We start from the raw sequence: 22,214 nt of genomic DNA, 5'->3' as shown, positions 1-22,214 counted from the left end.
ATTCAGAACTGAGAAGCCAATCTATCTGACAACAGATTTAAAAGCATTTTTTAACAACATTCGTTAATATGGCGGCATAGGTAGTTAAATATAAACATTTACAACATATTGCATTAAATTATAATTGTCCAGTATTTTATAGAAATCAAGATTGTTTATTACAAAATAAAAGTCGATATTATTTTGAGTTTTCCTTTTAAAATGCAAATTATTAGTGATTAGATTATCATTTATTATTATAATTTGAACAAGAACAATGATAATGTATATTAATATATATATATATATATATATATATATATATATATATATACAACATATATTATTTTATAATCAATATAGACTTAATATATTATATATTAAGTATATTATAATATAGTAACAAAAGTTGTTTTTCATTTAAAAATCGTTTTATTTTATAATTTACGAAAACTTGCTTGCATTCACCAAGCAATATGGGTTATAGGTACATAGCCTAAACAAAAGGTCGTTTCTAGCTAAAAAAACTATTTAATTTTAATTATTAGTGCTTAATTTGTTTTTTTACAGCTGTATTTATTTGTTGAACATTTTCATTTTGGACCTAAAGTAAATTTAAATTTGGTAAAATGTTATGAAATACCTTTCCATCATCGAAATGGTTCCTTACAATTTGTATTACTTTGTTATTTTCATTATCATTCTCACTATCATTTTGTTACTAAAGTAAGTCTAAACCATAAATGTTTAAGAACATACCATTACTTTATTCTCATGATTTATCCATACTATGCTATAAATATTGTTCTATTCACTCTTGTTTTATAAGATAGATGAAATGCAAGATCAGATAATAAAAAACGTCTAATTGATCAAAGTTAAGGCGGGAACTTGTTGTTGCATAGTATCTAAATTATCCAAATAAAGTTCTTAGAACTTACTATTATTACTTTATTTTATTTTATACTAGCAAATACAGTTATGAATGGACGTACATATTTACAATAAAAAAACATTTAGTAACTCTCACACATAAAATTTAATTATAACTAAACATATAAATAAATATTAAAAACACATTAGCACACACACTATAACCTAAAAAAAACTTAACCTTTCAATGCCCAATTTTGTAAATGTTTTATATAGATTAAGTTACTAAGATTTTGGGATAAAAGTATCTATATCTATAAATATGACCTAATTACATCCTTTATGTAAAAATGTCATTAATAACTACAGGACGCAACTTAAATTAATTGTATTTTACTTACAAAATAAAATGATGTAATTAATATGTAGCATTTTTGCTACAGTGGGCACTGAAGAGTCAAGCAACACTTGTGGCTACATATAAAAATAATGAAATAATAAGATAAAACCCTTAACCTCAATAAATAATGCACTAGCGTATTTTAGTAGCAATACTATCTCATTATCAGCGCTCACAACTGACTTGGAATATGTTTTCAGTCTTTTGTGAGCGTTGGGGGTTATATTGAATTGCTACCAAAATATGCGTATATATTTATGTGATAAAGGTTTTTTTTTTAAATATTTTATTATTACTATAAACACCAAAAATGCAATACATTTACAATGCAGTTCATTTTCTCATAATTGGTAATAATTTGTAAATCAAAATTAAACAATCTTTTCCACATCCATTGAATAATAACTAATAAGAAAGTAATAGTAATAACAAATATATATATATATATACTTAAGCATATAAATAAAACAAATATAAACTTGTAGAAATACATTATTTTTTTACATTTTTTTTATTGATGACAAGCTTATTTTTATTCTTGAGCTCTTTTAGCTTTTATCCAATCATCAATTTGATTTTTTAATTCAACATTTGACTGAACCATATTCATAGTTAGTGGAGACCGAGTAAAGGGATCAGTTTGTTCATTTAAAAAGTGTCTAAAAATTTTAAGCACAAAATAAAAGTTATTAAAGTCGAGCATTGGTATTGTAATATTATCTTGCCTTAAAATCGTTGATCTGTCTACATTCACTTTACTGGATGGTAAAATGACGGGGTCTGTCATAAGCGTTGACATTATTGGGTCTAAAAAGTTGTCAGGAACTTCAGACAATAATAACTCATCGTCATTGCTTTGTTGAATAGCATGCTTTGAAACTTTAGTTGCAATGTTGGCCATTCCAGAAATAAGAGATGTTCCTCCAATTCTTGCTGCAAATTCAATAAACTATATTTTATATAAGAATACGAGTACATATTTTAAAATCACAAAATTCCCATAATTTACACTTTGTTAGTTACTTGACATTATAAATAAAAATAGTTTGTACCTATACTTGAGTAAATGAAGAAGTTAAAAAATAAGTCTACTTCACACAAATTTAACCGACTACTACTCAGACGATTTTAGGTCACACATAAATAAACTTTGAGTAGTAATGGATCAATTTACTTATAGAATAGTGAAAACTTAAAAAATTAAATTGTTATAAAAGAATACAAATAATGTATGTATCCATGTAAATATACTAACAAGTGAATTTAGATTTGTAATACAATACATATTATTGGTCACTCATGATCCAAAATTCATCAGTCTGAACTACTTAAACTAAAATGTTATCAAAAAACCTTACAATTTGTAGTTTTTTTTTAAAAAAGTATTTTAGATTGATAAATTTTAACCTAAAACATCCTCGGCTTGTTTGAATAGATTAAGGTTATATGATCGGCCATCTTTAGAAATAGCTAAACAAAATTCTTCACCATATTCACTTTCTCCTAAGTTTATATACATTGTACAAATATTCAAAACTATTTCTGCTGGTTCAAATTTGTACTCTTTCATGTCTTTCACCTATTAACAATTACATTAATAATCAATCAAGCAATTAATTTATCAGTATTATATGTAAATTGTATCATTGTACAAATATTTAAACAGCTTTGCCCTTACTTTAAAGTTTTTTTTCTTAGGACCAACTAAATGACACAAAAAATAGTTCAACATAGCTGCTACTCTATCAACCATTGTTGGGTGACAAAATATTGACTTAATTTCTGAAGTTAAGTATTTTAATGCATTTATGGTCTCATTCCCAAGTATATTATCAAACCTAAAAATGTTTTTTTTTAGATTATTATTATATAAAATAAATGATAAAAATTATTTATTTTAAATCAAATTTTACCTAGCAATCATTCCAATATGTTGAAAATGGGCCATATTTTGGTGTCTTTCTCTTTGTGACAATTGATTCCATTCACCTGAATCACTGTATCACCAACACATTAAGTATTCATGTAAAATAATATATATTTATTTAATATTATTTGATAACTAATGATAATTTCATAAATTCAATTGTATAATAAATATTAAGCGTATTGATTAAGTACCATTACAAAAGTTCACTTTCAATATATTGAATTAAGATCCATACTTTTCATTAAGTGATATGAAGTTTGTCTATTTCTATTCACTATTCAATTTGTTTTTCAATAAAACAACATTTTTAATTTAAAAAAAGAAAACTAAGAGTTTATCAAATTATTATTTTTAATTTTACATAAATTTATTATTGATTTTGGAAAAAACCATAAAAATACACTTAATATAGCTTTTATATGGTATACATGTTTTAATTGATTCTTTGTATGGACTCGCCAAGTCAAATACAATATCTGATTAAATGAGACAAAGAAAATACAAATTTGAAAGAAAATATAGTAAATTAGCAAAATTGTAGATACGTTTATTTAATGTTAAAAAAAAAGTTTTAATTTACTTTTTATTCTTGTTACAAATTTTTTTTAATTTTCCATAATTTTACTTAACTTTTAACTAAAATCTTTTTGTTTAAATTTATGATAAAACAAATTTATCAACTTCTTGCTTTCTTAAAATAACATATTTAAACAAGGATACATATTAGTGTATTTCAGGTAGGTTTAGAATAATGTTATGACATACAAATTTCTCAAAAATTTGAAGTCAAATTTTTTTTTTTATTAACGAAAAAGAAAGAGAAAATTTGCACGTTAACTTTAAGTAATTAGGATCATAAAACTTTTTAAAAAAACAGTACCTATTAAAACTAATAATTATAGATATATACATACAGTGCAGTTTGCATTTGTTTCAAAAGAGCCATATTGGTCAGAGCCTCATCTAATAAAAATACAGCATCATTCAATAACAAATTAATGAATCTCAAAAATAATGGAGGGTTTGTAGCTTCCATGTTATTTTCTGCATCACGAGCTAGCGACCTATAAATAATTAATCACAGAGTGAAATACATACAATTGATACATAATTAAAATGTTTTTAAATTTATTGTTTGATTTCTACATAAAAACATAAACCTACATCAAAACTCAAAAAGTTAACAACTCAATAGAAATAAAACAAGGCAGACCATTCATTTGCTTAAAAAAATAATTTTCTATTTGAAGACATTCTTGTTTATATTTTTTGACAATATTATAAGGTTTTTAAATTTTTAAATTTTTTGGTATTTTCTAGAGGGTTATCAACTTTTGAAACTTGTAATAGTTTTATTAACAATTTAGTTAAAGAATAATTTATTAAGACTGTTGGCTGGCCAATAACCATTTTTTAATTATTTCTTTTAAAATTATTAGTTTAAAAGTCAGGAAAGGGAAGTGCAAAATACAAAGTTGTCATTAGTTTCCAGCAAAATAAATAAGTTACTTTTAAGTTGAATATCATATACAGTATATAGTTTAAGTAATTAAAAAAAAAAAAAAAAAATTGATATCTGTTTTATGGTTTATGTATCTACAATAAAATATTTTATTGTGTCAAATTACTTAAAAACTTCTCTATGTTCTTTTAATTTCCATAAATAATCCATAACAATGTACATTGGTCGACGATAGTTAAATTTCTGTTCAAATTCCACACTTTGTCCAGTCATTTCAATACCAACAAATACATCCAATAATGCATAGACAATCTAAAATATTAAAACTATCAATAATAATACTATATTTTTATAGTAAATTTTAAAATACTAACTTGTTTACGATGAGGATGATTTAAAAATAAGTTTTGTCTGTAAAATGATCCTATTGAGTTTGTAACAGCAGTATCTTCATCTGAATGAGGTAGTAAACAGTCTAAACATTCAGCTAAGCGGGCTCTTAAATGTGGATTTCTAACCCTAGTATTAGATATCATAAACACTAGTATAGCATTTAAAAGTTCACTGACTAGTTCAAAACCAGGTTCCTCCAATGAGCGTGAATGAAAACGACGTACCAACATTAAGTAGCGCCAAATATTTTCCATTACAAACTCGGGAATGCATCTATAAAACGTTTTTAATTAATTTCATAGTATTAAGTAGTTTATATTACTCATACTTCAAAGTAGGAGGAACAATGTTAGTTAACGGAAACTCAATAGTTCTGAATTTTTCTGGACAATAAGATTGCAAATTATTTGATTGAAAATCTTTATCTACGTCGCAAACAACTTGAACAAGCCATACACATGTTGCTTTCTGAAATTGACTTAGAAGATGTAAAGTTGATGGTTCTAGAAGAGCAGCTTTCATAGATAAATATCTAATAGAAGTAATATTTAGTTAGTAAAAAAAAATATATATATATAACTTATTATACTTAGTCATTTCAGTTTCCATTCGATCATTGATAAGCTTCATTACTTCTGAGGTTGCAGATCCAGACTGTTGAGCATCTACGAATGTTTGTTGCATTCTTGCAAGTTCTTGATTAATATTAGTCATTTTTTCTTGTATTTGAGCAAACCCTATTTCTAATGATTTATGTGTCATAAAAAAACATTCAGTTATAAAATTAAATTGTCCTTTAGCCACGGGTCTTTTTTCAATTTGGTTTGAGTCTTCAGAGTCTGTAGGTAATAACATAGTGCTTTCATTAAGTTTAAAAAAATGTATTCCACGTTCTTGACTTTCATCGTAATTTTGGACCTAAAAAAAATAAATATTTTAAATTAATTATTTTTAATATATAATAATATTTATACCAACTTTGGCTGCACAGTAAGTTGGGTCAATTTTTAACAACTTTGTGTTGTTTTTGTTGGATATAAAAGGCTGACAAAGTCTTAGAAGAACAGCACTCAAATTTATAGCAAAACCATCAGAGATAAATTCTAACATTGACGTTTCAACATTCCACAATTTACAGCGACCCGAGTTTTTTTCCAAACAATTTCCAAACCATGACAATGTTTTATGTTTAACTTGAGGGCCAGCTTTCAACAGATTTAAACATATTTTATGTATTTGTTGATGCAGTGTCTCCATACCATTCCATATATTTCCCTCTAATGGACCAGATAACTAAAAAAATTAGACACATATAATCAAAGGGGATTGGAATTTGGATATTATTCCTGTCTTTTCACAAACACCACAAGAATTAAGATATACATTTGTCATTTTGTTCATTGATCCAATTGATATATTAATGTACTATAAGGAATGTATAAACATATCTGCATTTGTCATTAAGTTAATTGAGATTAGTTTTTACTTTTTCAATTTCAAATTAGGAAACTCTAAAATATGAAATTAAAATAAATAAATCTGCTATTTATTCCTTATCGCATCAGTCAATCAATTGGCTTAACAGACAAAAAATATGTCTAAATTCCTATGTATCACGTGAGTAGAACAGAGGCAAGAATAATCGGTATACAAGAAAAATAACTACAAATTATTAGAGATAGTTAAAACAAAATAATAGATTTTAAATAACAATTTTTTTTAAGAATATTGAGATAAAATATATATTTACAGGTTGTTTTTTTACTAAGACCTAAGGGCCAAAATAACTAGCAGCTATGTGCTTAAATACACCAAATCATTATATCCTATTAGCCATATATTAAGAGTTAATTTAGTACTTTATTTGTATAAATAAAATATACGAACCTCTTCCATAGGTTTTTGAAAAAATTCAAATTGTACTCCTGCTGACTTTGGTAAAACAGATAAAGAAAAAAGAGAGCCAAGAATTGTGTCTGTATAATGATAACCACTAGCTTCATTAGGCACATAACAGTGGTCAATCAATACCTTAAATATATGTTAATATAAAACATTTAAATAAATTCCTAAAAACATAACTAAACAAATATTTCAAAAACTGTTCATAATAAAATACAATTTTAGTTTAACTTACTTGAGCTAATAGTGTTAAAGAAGAAAATACTTGTAAAACTGCCAATTCACAATTTGGTAGAAATATAATAGTAGATTTTTTTATGTTTTCCTTAATTTTATCCAAAACTGGTTGGTATGCTGATTTTAACTGCGCTTCTTTATCATCTTCATCCAATATAATACAATGATTCACAGAAGTAAAGAAGTTTGTATAGTCTTCAAATGATGCCATGTTATTATGAAAAATCCCTAAAATCTAAAATTGAGTATACTTTAATATAAATAAACAAAAAGTACTTTTACATACAATATTTTTTACATAAAAAAGTAAAACTACCTATGATCTGTTCGCCAAGAGAATATGGTTGCACAGAAACATAAAACACATTATTCTGTCTGTGCAGGTGCATACAATAGTAACGCATTTTTCTTTCTGCCCTAACATATTCTTTTTGCGAAACAGAGTATAGATTATAAAAATATACCTGTGAATGTATATCTTGCAAACCATGAAGATCTGGTTGTTTAAGAGCTGTAGATACATTATTAGAAATAAAACCGCTAATTTTTGTATAAATACTTTTTTCAATAGATGGATACCGATTTTCTTGCTTGGCAAATTGTAATTCCAAAAAGCATTTAAATAAATAAATTATACACTCCTTTTGAACAGTGTGTACATTCACAGAAACATCGCGCTTTTTCTTTAATAAAAATGACTCTGGATCAGGTAATAATATTCTTTCAAAAATAGCCTGTTCAAGCATGACCAATTTTGATTCATTTGCAACATTATTTTTTAATATTTCGGTTAAATCTGGTAAGTAAATAATTGAAGTATCGTACTCCTTATCAAAATTGGGTTTTAAAGCAAAATGAAAAATGTTCTCAACAAGTTTATCAAGTGCTTCATCAACACTATTTTCGACATCATTCATTTTGGAATTGGATATATTTTCATCTGAAGTCGAAAGTATTTGGTCAGTATTATTTTTTTGAAAAATAGAAAATTCGTTTCCTCCAGACATTTTAGCACTATTATTCAAGACATATGAGCAAAAAAAACATTATTTAATAGCGTCTTAATAAAACATTAAGAGTAGTAAACTGATTAAACTCCTTAAAAATTACACATCCAGTAATTTGAATAAATATTATTATTTTAGTAAATTAACATCTGACGTATTAGACCGTGATTTGACAATTGAGACAAACTATTGACGAAATGCGATAACATAGAAAAGCTGATAATAAATCGTTACCATTTATATAATGTTATGATCTAAGTTACCAATGACCTATTAACTCCTAAACATTGGGTAAAAATATGGTTACTGGCCCACAAGAGTACAAGGATTCTCATGGAACTTTACCGTTCAAATTGCACAAGTTAATTTTTTCTTCCACGAAATTTCTCACATTGCCGTTTACTCTCCCGGCATGTCAGAATAATATTCCAAAGTCCAAATAACAAATTGTTATGTTGTTTAAATTAGATATTAATACCACGATAAATACTTTTACTTGTCATGAGAGGCAGTTGCAGGTCAATAAAATCACAGATTATACGAAAATAAAATCATAGAATAAATGCGATTTTAGTCTATTCTGTGGTCAAACATATTTTTACTCTAAGGGTCTATTTTGTGGTCAAACTGCAAAAAAACGAATCATTGGAATGCTTGCGATTAGGAAAAGGTTCCTTTGTGACTAAATAAACGTATTCTAACAAACTTAAAAAAATAATAAATATAATATACTTAGCAAATGTATTGCTAATAGATAAATTTATTTAGTAATGGAACATGCTTAAATCCTAATAGTTAATACTATATCTAGTACCGTCTACCAAATACCGTGTCAAGTTTTTATCTTAGTTCGTGTTTTGTTCAGGGAATAGTATCAGTAGTGGTAACATACATACGTTATCACTACAACCACATCCAGAAGAACGGAATTTTACAAAGATAATATAACCAGACGCCATATTGATTTTAATCACAAATTGAAAGCTGACTTTTTTTTATATTACTTCTAGAATCTAGTGTAAATTTATATCGTTTATTTATCTAAAATGAGTTTCTTTGAAATGCTAATAGAACGATACATTTCATTTCGTTTGTATAGAAGTAATTAGTGATTGAATAATATTTGGATTTTGTTCCCGATGAATTTTATACAATAGTGCATTCAATTATTTACTTCACGTATCATCTTTGGTATCTTAATCACTTGCCATCTGGAACGGGTATACTATATTTCTTAATATTAATTGTTAAATAGTACCTATTCTATTTTACCTTACTTTTGATGAATAAAATTTGTTTATTAAATATTTTAAATATAAAAAAATACTGTAAATTAATATAAATTACATTTTGAAAAGAATAGATAATTTTATTTATAAATTACAGCAATTATGTTTAACTTATGAAGTCGATAAAAGTAATCTATAAGTATTTAAAATCATAATTTTTCCTAGAAATCCACCAGTTACCATAATCATAATTGTAGTAAGAAGTTTGGCAAAAAGCTACTTTGTTTTAGAGCATCATTCAATATATTGCTTTTTTATTGCTGTTGACTCACAAAAACTTTTAATGTGCTAAACTTCATTTTTTTGGAAACAAAAAATATTTTACAAAAATCAAATTTCTAATAAAACATGCTTTAAATTTATAAAACTATAAAACATCTTATTTTAAAAAGATGTGAATAAAGTATTTATCAATGTTTTGCCACTTAAGAAATACCACATACATTTTATAGGTAACACATAAGAGGTTTTATATTTATTTTTCATATATTTTAGATTGAAGTTAGCATATAGGGGATTTTAACATATTATAGCTTACTTTTTTTAAACCACAAAATTCTAAATATGGCACAGGCGTTTTTTTTGTCATCGACATTATGTAGCACATTAATCTTATAAAATATGTGTAACCAACACCTTGTATATCATGTAATATTTTAATAGTACAAAAAAATATTTGACTACTTATTTTAACATTATTATTTTATTTATATTTATAAAATTTGTTTGTCTTATAATCTTAAATTCCAACAACTCACTCTAACATCTACAAATTAGGTTTTTATTTGTTTATTTTAATTGCTCGTATTAAGAGCCCTAACAACTTAAGCTGTCGTTTATTGTAAAACTTAATTATATAACCAATTTCATTGAATAGCCCCACATAAAAGAAAAATAATTGTTCGACAAACCAGACTAGTTGGTAAATTGTTTACTAGTTACTAGACCTAACAGTCTAGTTAGGTTTTGTTTGTTTTCTTGTTTCATAAATATTTCAAAAACAAATTAAATTTTTGGTGGATTTTTTTGTGTGTTAACAACATTTAATTTTATTGATTACCATAAGAAAAAATGTCTATTTTACCTATTTTTGAACCTGCTGTATTATTTCCTTGCTTTGGTTCTGGTTATGCTACAGATAATTTGAAAGTTGTTATATTAACTAATGGTTGCCATTAAGCCAGATTTTTACACGAAACTACCAGTTTTTCACCACATGGTGCCATGTTCCCATATAGTTCTAAAACCCTGACCGAGCCGTAAAAAATCAGTTCTGAAAATGAGTCCCGATTTCTATTGTGTGGGTACCTCAAATTAAATTGTCCGAAACAAAATAATTTTATCAAATCTATTGGAATACTAATCTGATCAGTGTATACAGCAATGTTTTAGATAAATAATAAAAATAATAACTATGCTCACTGTGTAAGTAAATATACATATTCATTAGCTTACGCTGTATACAATAGTGTAGTTATTTTGTATAAAAAATGTATAAATATTACATACATTCATCACCAAAATATATAACAAAATAAAAAAAAAATTGTAATACTTAATTTGTAATATCTATAATATAACTTGTCATATTTTAGTATATAATATAATATATAAAAACAAAATCCAGGAGTTGTTGGATAAAAGTAATAATATATTTAGAATAATGTCCGCGGTTTTTTAATTATAAACAAATGATAACCCTCATGTGCTCGTGTATGGACAATTACACCATCTTTCTTTTAAAAAAAAAAGCGCCACATCAAAATATGTAAAGTCAGCATTCCGATGCAGTTTAAAGCAGTACAAAAGCATCGCAAGCAATGTAGTAACCTTAATAAACGCGAGCGCTTGAAGGTTAATATCAAGCAAAATAATAGAGAATAAAACAAATTTTTATGTAAAACAAATACAGGTTAGATCAGCACAATTTAAAGTATAATTGGATGTAAAAGAATGAAAAACAGATAAAATGTTAAGAAAACATGTATTTACAATACTTTATTTTAAAATGGTTTCAGTTTGAGAAGTCATTCATAGTAGAATTTAAGTGAGACTAATACATTTTCATCAACATTTTTGTCATACAGACATGAAAATGGTGCTGTCTCAAAGACAACGTGAAGAATTGTAAGTGTAATTTTATATTATTTACATTTTAGTGTAGATGAATTAAACCGTTAAGAATTTAATCCCTATTTATTAAGCAGTGCCGTATAAGCAATTTAAGCATAGGCACAATTCAAATTTTTAACTCGGGGGGGGGGGGCTGGCATTTTTAAAAATATATACATATATATACTCTATTTAGAATAAGAACAGGTTTCGGCGGCCGACTTGTGCGCATGGGCGTGGCTTCACTCGGCCGCCGAAGCCTGTTCTTATTCTGAATAGAATATAAGTTAATATATTTTTATATTTTAAAATGTTATGCATAACCTAATTTTTTTGGTGGGGCTATGTCTAGCATTGGGGGGGCTAAGCTCACCCTAGCCCCCTCGTATTTGCGCCTATGAATTTAAGACAAACTTTAAATTCAAAGCTAAAACTTGAATATTTATAGGTTTGACCATCACAACTTCCTTGGCAACATTGAAAGTTATTTTTAGTCAGAGTTTCAAATCTGAAGTTACTAATTTTGTTTAAGTCAAACTGTTTTCTATTAAACTAGATTACCAGCTGATTATATTCTTTTAACTCTGGGAGTTAACCAATTCGTATTACATTAAATCAGTTTTGCATGTAAACCTATTAATTATTTAATGATTCAATTTCACCTGAACACAAATTCTTTTCAAAAATATTTAATTGAGCTAAACTTTTTAATGTTTGCAACTATTTATTCTTCAATTATAATACTTGTGAACTTATTGACTTAATTTTTAGTTAAGCTAGCTTGAATATAAATTTAGTAAATGAGATATAATGCATATTAAATAATTTTAATCTTTTATTATTTTTTTCAAATAAAACTACCTTCTAGTTTCTATTTTAAAAAATTCTCAAATAATGAGCTACATATTTTAATTTCACGCTTTTCTTACATTAAAATTTTGTGTTCTGCTTTTTATGATTATGAATTAACACCATAGTGATATATAAAATATTTCATATCAATGTATATTTCAAATAAGTGTTAATGATATTTTTCAGGAACAAAGCTATAGCTGATTACTTAAGTAGTAATAGTTATTACAATGCACTGGAAGGTTTGAAGAAAGATGCTGATATGCCCGGAGAGGTAGAAAATAAATATGGTGGTTTACTAGAAAAAAAATGGACTTCTGTAATTAGATTGCAAAAAAAAGTAAGCTATGTGAGCAATGTAATTTAGTTAACCATGATCGTTTATATCATTTGTATCATTGTACATATGATATTTATAATCATTGCATACAGTTGTATACATTATATACTAATATGTAATATATCGTTGTTTAAAGTGCAACAGTGCGTATCTCAACATTTGACAAAATGGGTATATTGTCAATATTGATAAATTGAGCTGATGCCAACAATTTAAGTAAGACAGAAAATTTCTGTCAGATTAATGGTTACACTGATATTGATAAAAATGTTAACGTGTTATGTTAAAAAATGTGTGTTTTGCTTCTCCTGTAAACCTTCAAAAGCTGAGATACGCACTACTGTTTCACTTTAAACGGTGATATGCAATACAAACATAAAAGTCTATTAATTAAACCCAAGAGGTAATAAGTATAGATTACTACTATAGTTATTCAACTAATCATTAGTTTTTAACCTAAAAATACGTTATTAATAAATGCTCTTTAAAAATTTACACCTTAATACAATTTTTAAGGTAAGCGAATTAGAATCAAAACTTTCCGAGTATGAAAAAGAAATTAACTCTGGTGCTCCTAAAAGAGCATTACGCTCACCAAGTGACTGGATTCCAAGAGCTCCAGAAACTCATTATTTGACTGGACATAGAGAAACAGTAGTAAAAGTTATATTTCATCCAGTTTTTAATATTCTTGTATCAGCAAGTGAAGATGCTACAATAAAAAGTTGGGACTATGAGACTGGTGAATATGAAAGAACTCTGAAAGGTCATACAGAAGCTATACAAGATGTTGCTTTTGACGAGAGTGGTAAATTGCTAGGTTGGTATTCTATGTAATTCCACGAGTACTATTATAAAATGCATACTTATATATATTTAATGGACATAATTTGAAACATTTTAGTGTCTTGTAGTGCTGATATGAGTATTAAGTTATGGGATTTTAGTCAGACTTACGAATGCATTCGTACCATGCAAGGCCACGAACACAGTGTGTCGGGAGTTTGTTTCCTTAAAGGTGGAGATTTTATAGTTTCTTCATCAAGAGATAAAACAATTAAAATGTGGGAAGTTAATACAGGGTATGATATTTTAAATCTTTTGTTCATTAAAAAATGTTCATACATTTTTTAATTATACATTATTGTTTTTAAAATATTAAATTTTAGATACTGTGTTAAAACATTCACTGGGCATCGTGAATGGGTTAGAAAAGTGAAAGTTTCTCCGTGTGGCCAACTGTTAGCTTCTTGTTCCAATGATCACACTGTTAAAGTTTGGGTAATTGCAGCTACTCAATGTAAAGTGAGTAGAAATGCAAAAATTGTAACATTGAATTGTAATACTTTTGTATTAATTAATACTGAGTTATAATTATTTTTTCATAATTAGGCAGATTTACGAGGCCATGAACATGTAGTAGAATGCATTGCATGGGCACCTGCTGCAGCGTCATCGACAATTAATGAAGGCGCTGGGGTTGATAAAAAGAAAAATGGTTATGAAGGACCTTTTATTATATCTGGTTCACGAGATAAAACCATTAAGGCAAGTAACAGTATAAAACTAAAAATAAATAACTGCTTGTGTTTTAATATCTAATTAATTTAGATGTGGGATGTGGCTTCACGTTCATGTCTGTTTACTATGGTTGGACATGACAATTGGGTACGTAGTTTAGTGTTTCATCCTGGTGGTAAATATGTGATATCTGCTAGTGACGACAAAACACTTAGAATTTGGGATTTGGCAAACAAACGAAATATGAAAACTTTATTGGCCCATAGTCATTTTTGTACCACAGTTGGTAAGTACTGTAAATCTGTTTAATATCATTACACAGGCAAGATTTAAAATATGTTTACATGTAATTTTTAATTAACTATAAATAATTTTTCTTTGTAGATTTCCATCGATCGCAACCATTTGTAATAACAGGTAGTGTGGATAAAACAATTAAAGTTTGGGACTGTCGCTGATAGTACAAAGTCCCGACAATTCGTGTTGTTAAAATATGCTCTGCTTTGCTAAATTTAAAAAATATCTCCACTACATTAACACAAATTAAGATTTTAATTTCTAGTCTATCATAGAAGTGTAGGTATATTATTGCCCAGCTTTTATTTATGTGAAAATAGCATTGCTTTTTAAATTTTTTTATATAGATAATATATATATATATAAAGAAATAACTAGTTCTTTATATTTTAGGTATGTGTATTTTTTATTTTTCCTCCCAATATACTAGTACATAAAAAAACAATAGGTTTTAAATATAATTTTATGTTATTTTATTTATGTGCATATTTAGCTTTCTCGTTTGATGACGATGTATCATTTTGTTTAAATACTTTTACTTATTTTAATTAAGCGTTTTAAATTATTAGAATTATTTTTTGTATTATGTCTGAATTAAAAATAATAACCATATTCAGTATGTAATTGTTTTTATGTATTAAAATATTTTCTATCAATTTATTTCTTTAAAAGATGGAATATTAATTGGTTTTATTTACTAGTTTTAAACTTGAACTATAGCTTTAAAAAGTATTCCATTTTACTTTATTACATGTACTATATTTTGTTTATAAGATATTTTTCTATAAAATAATTTTCTATTTTATGCATTGAAACGTTTGAATGTGATTTATTATAATATTATGACTGCTGAATAATTTTGTCTGAAATAATTAATAAAGAAATTCAAGTTTTTTAAAATAAAGTAACACATGATTCAAAACAGAACAAGTGATATTATGAATTTATAATTTAACGTATATTTTATTTTATTAAATAAACAAATTGTTAATCAATAGATATCCTGTAAATTCTGCCCATAATGTTATAATAGTATACAATAACAATTTACCCAAGTTAAAATGTGTTTTACTTTTTGTTAACAATAATTTCTTAACAGTTTGAATATATTATTTTAATATATTTGTAATAATATATAGTAATACTTATTATGTACGTTTGTATTTTATTGTTTCAAATTAATAAAAATAAAAAAATATTTTTGGGGCAGAATTTATTAATCATTTTTTAAAATAACTAAATAAATGAATAAAATTGTTCCAAATGACTAAGAAATGAATACTTTTTTTTATAGTTATCATTAAAAAAATATGATTAATTATCATACAGGGTGCAGTAGTCAAACCTGAATATTTGAAAAAATAAAGAAAAATAGAATAAGTAATTTTTTTAAATTTTTTGCCCAACAAGTACAAAGTAAAAAAGTGGAAATTAATGTTACAAATTTGAAAACTTCATTTTTTCTAATCACTTATACCAAGTTCTGTGTTGTGACGCCTGGCTAACTTTCGGGGACTTCTCCCTACTGCTTGTTGCACCAGCTCTACATTTTCTGGGGTCCGGCTGGTTTTTTCAGTATCGCCTCTTTCGAGTCTTGCTAGCTGTAGTTTCAAAATTTTTCACCTACAGGTGGATGGTACCACGAGAAGGCACAGAATCGCGAGGAGATAAACCAAACTGTCTGCGAAAAGCTCGTTGAGCGCCTACGAAACTATTATTACTTTTTTAATACGCTTTTACCGCGAACGCACGCTGTTCACTTGACCAACGTCTATGTTAAATTCCGGGTGTCTGGAAGCAGTAGGTGCAGTTCCACTCTCTACCACTTAAAACCACGCCCACGAAAATCGTCGGGTTCAACTGCCATACCCTGTATTAAGGGGGGAGTAGGGTAGTCAAATTTTTTTTTTTTTTTTGTTAACTGAATGCATAATATCTCAAGAATATTGTGTCAAAATTTCAAGTCGATCGGAACAAAATTGACGACGTTATGAGTTGTCGGAATTTTATAGCTGCCCGGCCCGAGCGCACTATCGTTAACTTTAAAGCGTTTTTCCCACAACTCACGTTTTCAAAGTCGGTGACCACCATAACTTCAAAACTACTGCACCGATCCTTTTGAAATTTTGAACACTATTTCAGTACATAACTAACGAGGTAACGCTGGAGAGTTTTTTTTCAAATTTGTTAATAGTTTTTATTTTACAATAACAAATTAGCCGATTTTTTTCGCAAAAATCGCGTTTTTCCCTTCAAAGTGTTCCCAAAAAGTGAAAAATTGAAATTTCAAAAAACCCTCCCAGCGTTACCTGAGGAAAGCAATTATCTAACGAAAGAACTTGATTTTTTTAATTTCGGATGATCCAGCATCGAGTTATGAGGGGCACCGCAATTCTACTTTTTTCCGAGACGCTTCCGAATAATTGCCGCCATTACCGTATTTTTTAATATTTCTACATGCAAATATTACACAATATTCTTCGAATGTTATACTTTAATGTACCATTAGTTTTAATAAACAGATTTTAACTGTGTCGTCAAAAAAAATTCACAAAAATTTGCCGTTATTTGCACGAATTAACCATACCCCCCCCCCCTTAAAAATCATCGAGAGATGCTTAGCAGTTCCTCAATGCACTCCTGTTGTAACAGTGTCTTAATTATTAACTATCTTTTGGCAGTAAATTGTATACTTAACGTTTAGCATATATAATATTCTTTTTTTTATGCTTACCTAGTCCTTTTCTACTAAATTGTGAGGACATGTAATTACATATTTCTAATACCTTATACATGTTATTAGCAGGTACATTCATTTCTTGGCATATAATTAAAAAATTGGAATTCCTGTGTAAGTATATTTTTAATCAAACAAATTAAAATAAGGATCAATAGTTCCGATTTGGCTGAGCTTCTCCATTTGTATGGGATAAGTCAAAGAATAAAAAAGTTGCTGTTTTTTTTTAGTGCATAAATGCTTTTATATTTTACATTTTTCTAGAGCTAAAAGTCCTCTGATCTGCTAATCATTTAAAATTAATTAATTCAATTTTCTGAATAGAAATAAAAACAATTCAGTTGCATATTTATTATTAGCAAAAAACAATCAAAGTTGAGGTAATATATACATAGTTATTTAAATTCGGGTTGGAACTGAAATTTGAATTTGACAATTTTTTTTTTAATCCAAATAAATAATAAAGCTATTGTTACAAATCTGCTTATAAACAAATACTTATATTTATGATGTATATTTAAAACAATTATTTTATTATTTAACTTGGATAAAAAATACAAATATTCCATGGATATCCCTACCATTAATCTACATACAACATATTATACCAATGATTAGAAAAGTGGTAATACCTGCAGTTTACTAGAAGCCACCCTAAAAAAGTATTTAGCAGATAGAGCTTAAAAATTGAACCATCAAAACCTATTTATTTTTACAACTTATAAATCACATAACAATTAATTCATTTTTTTGTTACATTCACATGATCATTATACAGCAAACAAATGTTAAAAGAGATAACATTAATGAAAAGTTAGGTATGTAAATTTATAGATGTTATAGCATTAATTAAGAATATAAAACATCTTAGAGAAATTATAGTAATATAAACTATACACAAATAGTATTTATTAACATACTGCAGTTTAGTATAATTTGTTTTATATAATATACAAAGTAGGACAATAAACACAATTATTGGATGTAAAAAATAATACAATTTTAACCGTGTATTATAATAGCTAAACATTTTAAGCTAAAATGTACAAATGGGCAAACAATTCAATACAAAAATTTTATATTTGTTATATCAAAAACACCATTAATAAAAACGTATTTATTCCCTTTAATAAATTGATTATTGTATGATATTTCAATATAATTCAGTACCGTAATCATATTTATAAAATGTTAACAAATTTTAAATATTTTATAGTATATTAATCGTTATTATATAAAACAAAATTATTTCTGAATGGAAAAAAATGTACTTGAATCAAATAATTTAGGGGGGATGATTTCAACAACAAAAATGACTAGATTGTTTATACACGTTTAAATATAAATAGTTTATTAAAAAAAAACAAACCTTGAATAAATTGTAAATTATCTTAAAATATTGGTTCTTTAACTGGCAGTAAAAAATATTTATATAATTTTTTGAACAAGATAATAATAAATTTATAAAAAAAAGTAGTTAATTTTTTTGCTTCACAATTAAATGGTTAAACATTCTATATCATTTTGGCCAGTGATTCTCAAATTAATTATACACACAGTATATACCACATAGCTATTTGATTTTAGATGGATACTAAAAGTACATAGAAAACTGTAAATCGGACTTGATAAGTTAAATTTTGATAAGGTTTTGAATTTAATTTTAAAACCAAAAAAAACTGATATACGCTTAGAATTAAAAAAAAAGGACACACTTACCAGAAATTATGTCTAAGTATATAATTTAGAACTAACCTATTGTTGGTTCTTCACATAGCTATAGTTGCTAAAAGCACAGTTATATCATCAGGTTTCCCACCTAAAAAAATAAATATAATATTAAGTAATACCAAGATTTTAATAAAAAAAAAAAGTAGGGACAAGATGTGGAATAGATTGATTTTCTTAGCTTTGATGGGGAGCAATATTAATATTTACAATGATGTGTGGTTTTTTTTTTTTGTGTAACACAATAACTCTTTTTCCTTTAGTTTGATTTACTCGAGTAGCAGCTCTATAGATCCGAAATTGTATGCAATTAGTACTTGGTTATGTTAAAAGTAGAAAAAGTCAATCTTTCATCCTCAAAACCAGGAACAACCGAATAAAAATCTGACCAGTTTTTCAGTTGTCAAATTTGATATGCTGTATCTTCGCGAAAATTGTTAGAATCAATTCAAAATTTGTATAGAACATTAATTAGTGATTTTTTCACAATCAAAGGCTTTAATGCGATTTTGGAAATAGTATGAACCCAGCATAGATTAACCCAACTTAGTCCAAACCAAGCACAGTTCAAATAATTTTTAGTTTATTTTATAATAATGTCCTAAATTGGCTTTTATAATTATTACATATCTTTATGCTTTTATTTTATTTTCAATTTAAGTACTAAAGAGCAGACAGTGTGAAATAGTAGAGCATATGGACAAGAGGTTTAGTATTTACACAAGGTTTGGTAAGGGGAAGCATCAGCAATGATTCAAAAACAAAGGTAACATGTCAATTATTATTAAATAGTACAAAACCAGAAATCCAAAAGGAAAAATTTACAAAAGTCAACTGGATTAGATGACCTATGCACTCAGAAACTATGTCACTTTGGTTAAAATATGGACCATAGAAGACAATAAAAAATACCGAAAAGTAATGTTTATGGGCCATGACCTTTTCGAAAAACTACTAGCTAGCCACTCAAACTGGCTGGTTTTTAGGTCTGAGAAAAAATGCACAAGTCACATACATACTAAACTTGATGCAAAATTTTGATAAAGGACTAGAAACAAATAAGATAAGTGTGCTTTGTAGACTTATCCTTAGCTTACAGTTTTATTAAGGACTTACCAACAGTATTGATGCCATTCGCTTGAGCAGCACGTGCAAATGGTGATAAGAAAGATCTATCAAAAGCTAAAATTCTAGCCATCCAAGCAATTGTATTTGCTGCACACTGTAATTTAGTAGGGTCACGAACACCTTCAACTCGACTTAATTCTTTAAGCAACAAATGATCAGGAACATTGTCAAAAACTCCATCAGTTGCTAAAAGAATGACATCTCCATTTTCCACAGCAAAATCTGATATATCAGCCGAGTCTGGGCTGTCGCTGAGAACTTGGCCACTATGTGTAGGAGGTGGTACTGACAACTGATAGGGCGTGTTAAAATAGTGCTGCTGTTCTTCAGAACGATGCACAACATGGCCTCCACGTACAACCATAAAGCCACTATCACCAATATTAGCTGTGTATATACTGCAAGTTTCTTTGTTTAGTACAACAACACAAGCAGTACTACTTCCTACAAATAGATTGAAATACAATAACTATATAAGTGATTGTATAATTTGTACATTCAAAAATCCTAAGATATTTTCTTTAACAGTTAATTTAAAAAATAATTAAATTAATTAGAATTTAGGTGTGCAAACATAACATTGTACAATGTTTTTGAAATAAAAGGTTAAAATTTAACTTACCTAAAATTGGTTGTTTGTTTTCAAGTAATTCATAATAACTTTGTGCTAAAAGTTTATTGGGCTCATTAGGTATTATTTTTCCTAAAGATACAAGTCTTTCACATGTTGTCATGAGAAAACTTGAAAATTCACCGGGATCTATACCATAGTGTCGCCATCCACCAACACCGTCAGCAACTCCTGTTAAACAGAAACATTAATTTCTAATTAAACTTTATTACATGAATTTAATCTGAAAATCTGAAATAATTAGTTTGTAATCCAGTTAACTAGTAAAATAGGTATAGTTATTATCATAAAAAAAAGATTATTTATTTATATATATTTCTAAGGGTTTAATAACAATAAATGTATTATTATTATTATATATATTAATTATTGACTAATATTATGTCTGTCATATTATTTATGGTTTATTAGTGAAATACTAGCTACCTAGCCATTGACTGAATTTTACAATACAAATTAAATTATGTATAGGTATGGTCTGTAATTACTCGTCCTACATCCACTAAAAGTGCTTTAAGTCTAATTGAATGAATAATAAGTAATTTAGGGCAATATGAATAAAATAATTGATCCTATATTTTTATTTATTTTATTACTAATTATTTTTTTTATCATTCAAGTCGATAAAACATCCAAAAACCTAGTCTAGAATTACACTTAATTTATGTAGAGTTCATACTTGTTTTAAGCATAACATAAGTAATATTAACATAACATTAACATGTATATTAAACCAACTTTAATAATTTCAAGCAAAACTAAATTCAAGTCAAACAATAAATTCTTATCATTCTATACGTTATTAAGATATAAATTTTTAAAAGTCAAATTTTTGGAATACAATTAAGTACTAACCTAAAACATCAGTAGCTTTTCCTTTAGCAGAGAACCAAGCGTCATCGCCAAATTTTCCTTTAACTGGTGAGTGTTTGCGAGATGATTCTTTGGGAAATCCACAAACTGCATATAGGAATGAAGGTTCGCGTTTTTTGTTTGCGTGTTCAGAATTTGAAGGGGATAAATTTGTGAACCCATTCCATAATGCACGCGAGATGAGTCTACCCGTAGTTACTATTTGCTGCATAATTTTATACTTAAGTCGTCATTATAATCATGGAATTGACGACATAGAGGATATTGCACCACATTATTTAATAAAAATACAAAAAAAAGTAACTAAACATTATTAGTTAACTAACTAAACAATTTCAAAAATTCTAAAGTGCATTGTTTTACTTAATGAACTATTCAAAAAAATTGAAAACTCGCGATCGATTAAAATATATAATATTTTGGTCGCGATCATAGTTTTTGATTTGCAAATTGCATATCGCCATTCGGTCATAATCACGAAATCTTTTTGTCTTATCAACTTTTTTTTATCGTTATCGCGTAG

General features: G+C 26.9%; 3 protein-coding genes across 4 annotated transcripts; 1 reads left to right on the top strand and 2 right to left on the bottom strand.

Annotated features, from left to right (window-relative positions):
- Positions 1–1,020: 1,020 nt before the first annotated feature.
- On the bottom strand, positions 1,021–8,363 carry LOC126838873 (ubiquitin conjugation factor E4 A). The gene is made up of 14 exons (XM_050573637.1): positions 7,641–8,363; positions 7,175–7,411; positions 6,925–7,068; positions 6,016–6,330; positions 5,627–5,955; positions 5,366–5,569; positions 5,019–5,310; positions 4,811–4,956; positions 4,097–4,246; positions 3,166–3,249; positions 2,931–3,090; positions 2,660–2,831; positions 1,978–2,185; positions 1,021–1,911 (listed from the first exon to the last, which is right to left on the bottom strand). Exons 1-14 carry the CDS (start codon positions 8,181–8,183, stop codon positions 1,785–1,787), a joined length of 3,111 nt encoding a protein of 1,036 aa, XP_050429594.1. The 5' UTR covers positions 8,184–8,363; the 3' UTR covers positions 1,021–1,784.
- A 793-nt stretch (positions 8,364–9,156) lies between these two features.
- LOC126838022 (lissencephaly-1 homolog) lies at positions 9,157–15,134 on the top strand. The gene is made up of 9 exons (XM_050572099.1): positions 9,157–9,403; positions 11,491–11,599; positions 12,623–12,776; positions 13,293–13,596; positions 13,681–13,858; positions 13,946–14,081; positions 14,169–14,324; positions 14,388–14,583; positions 14,682–15,134. The coding sequence occupies exons 2-9, from the start codon at positions 11,562–11,564 to the stop codon at positions 14,753–14,755; spliced, it is 1,236 nt and encodes a 411-aa protein (XP_050428056.1). The 5' UTR covers positions 9,157–9,403; positions 11,491–11,561; the 3' UTR covers positions 14,756–15,134.
- A 2,601-nt stretch (positions 15,135–17,735) lies between these two features.
- On the bottom strand, positions 17,736–22,139 carry LOC126838190 (protein phosphatase PTC7 homolog). Of its 2 annotated transcripts, XR_007685674.1 has the most exons (5): positions 21,674–22,139; positions 20,810–20,989; positions 20,176–20,631; positions 19,972–20,107; positions 17,736–19,150 (listed from the first exon to the last, which is right to left on the bottom strand). XR_007685674.1 is itself a non-coding variant. In XM_050572381.1 (4 exons), the coding sequence occupies exons 1-4, from the start codon at positions 21,900–21,902 to the stop codon at positions 19,101–19,103; spliced, it is 915 nt and encodes a 304-aa protein (XP_050428338.1). In that variant the 5' UTR covers positions 21,903–22,137; the 3' UTR covers positions 18,423–19,100. The 2 variants fall into 2 exon arrangements, 1 of the variants encoding a protein (XP_050428338.1); XM_050572381.1 differs by lacking the exon at positions 19,972–20,107 and having other exon boundaries at positions 18,423–19,150; positions 21,674–22,137.
- Between the last annotated feature and the right edge of the window lie 75 nt (positions 22,140–22,214).

The sequence above is a fragment of the Adelges cooleyi genome, unplaced genomic scaffold, assembly GCF_023614345.1.
Source record: "Adelges cooleyi isolate 19-005CV unplaced genomic scaffold, UGA_ACOO_1.1 ACOO_flye_CR_arks_rails_tigmint_CR_PRNA_30, whole genome shotgun sequence".
Lineage (NCBI taxonomy): Eukaryota > Metazoa > Arthropoda > Insecta > Hemiptera > Adelgidae > Adelges > Adelges cooleyi.
This window is presented reverse-complemented; position numbering and strand designations above follow the sequence as displayed.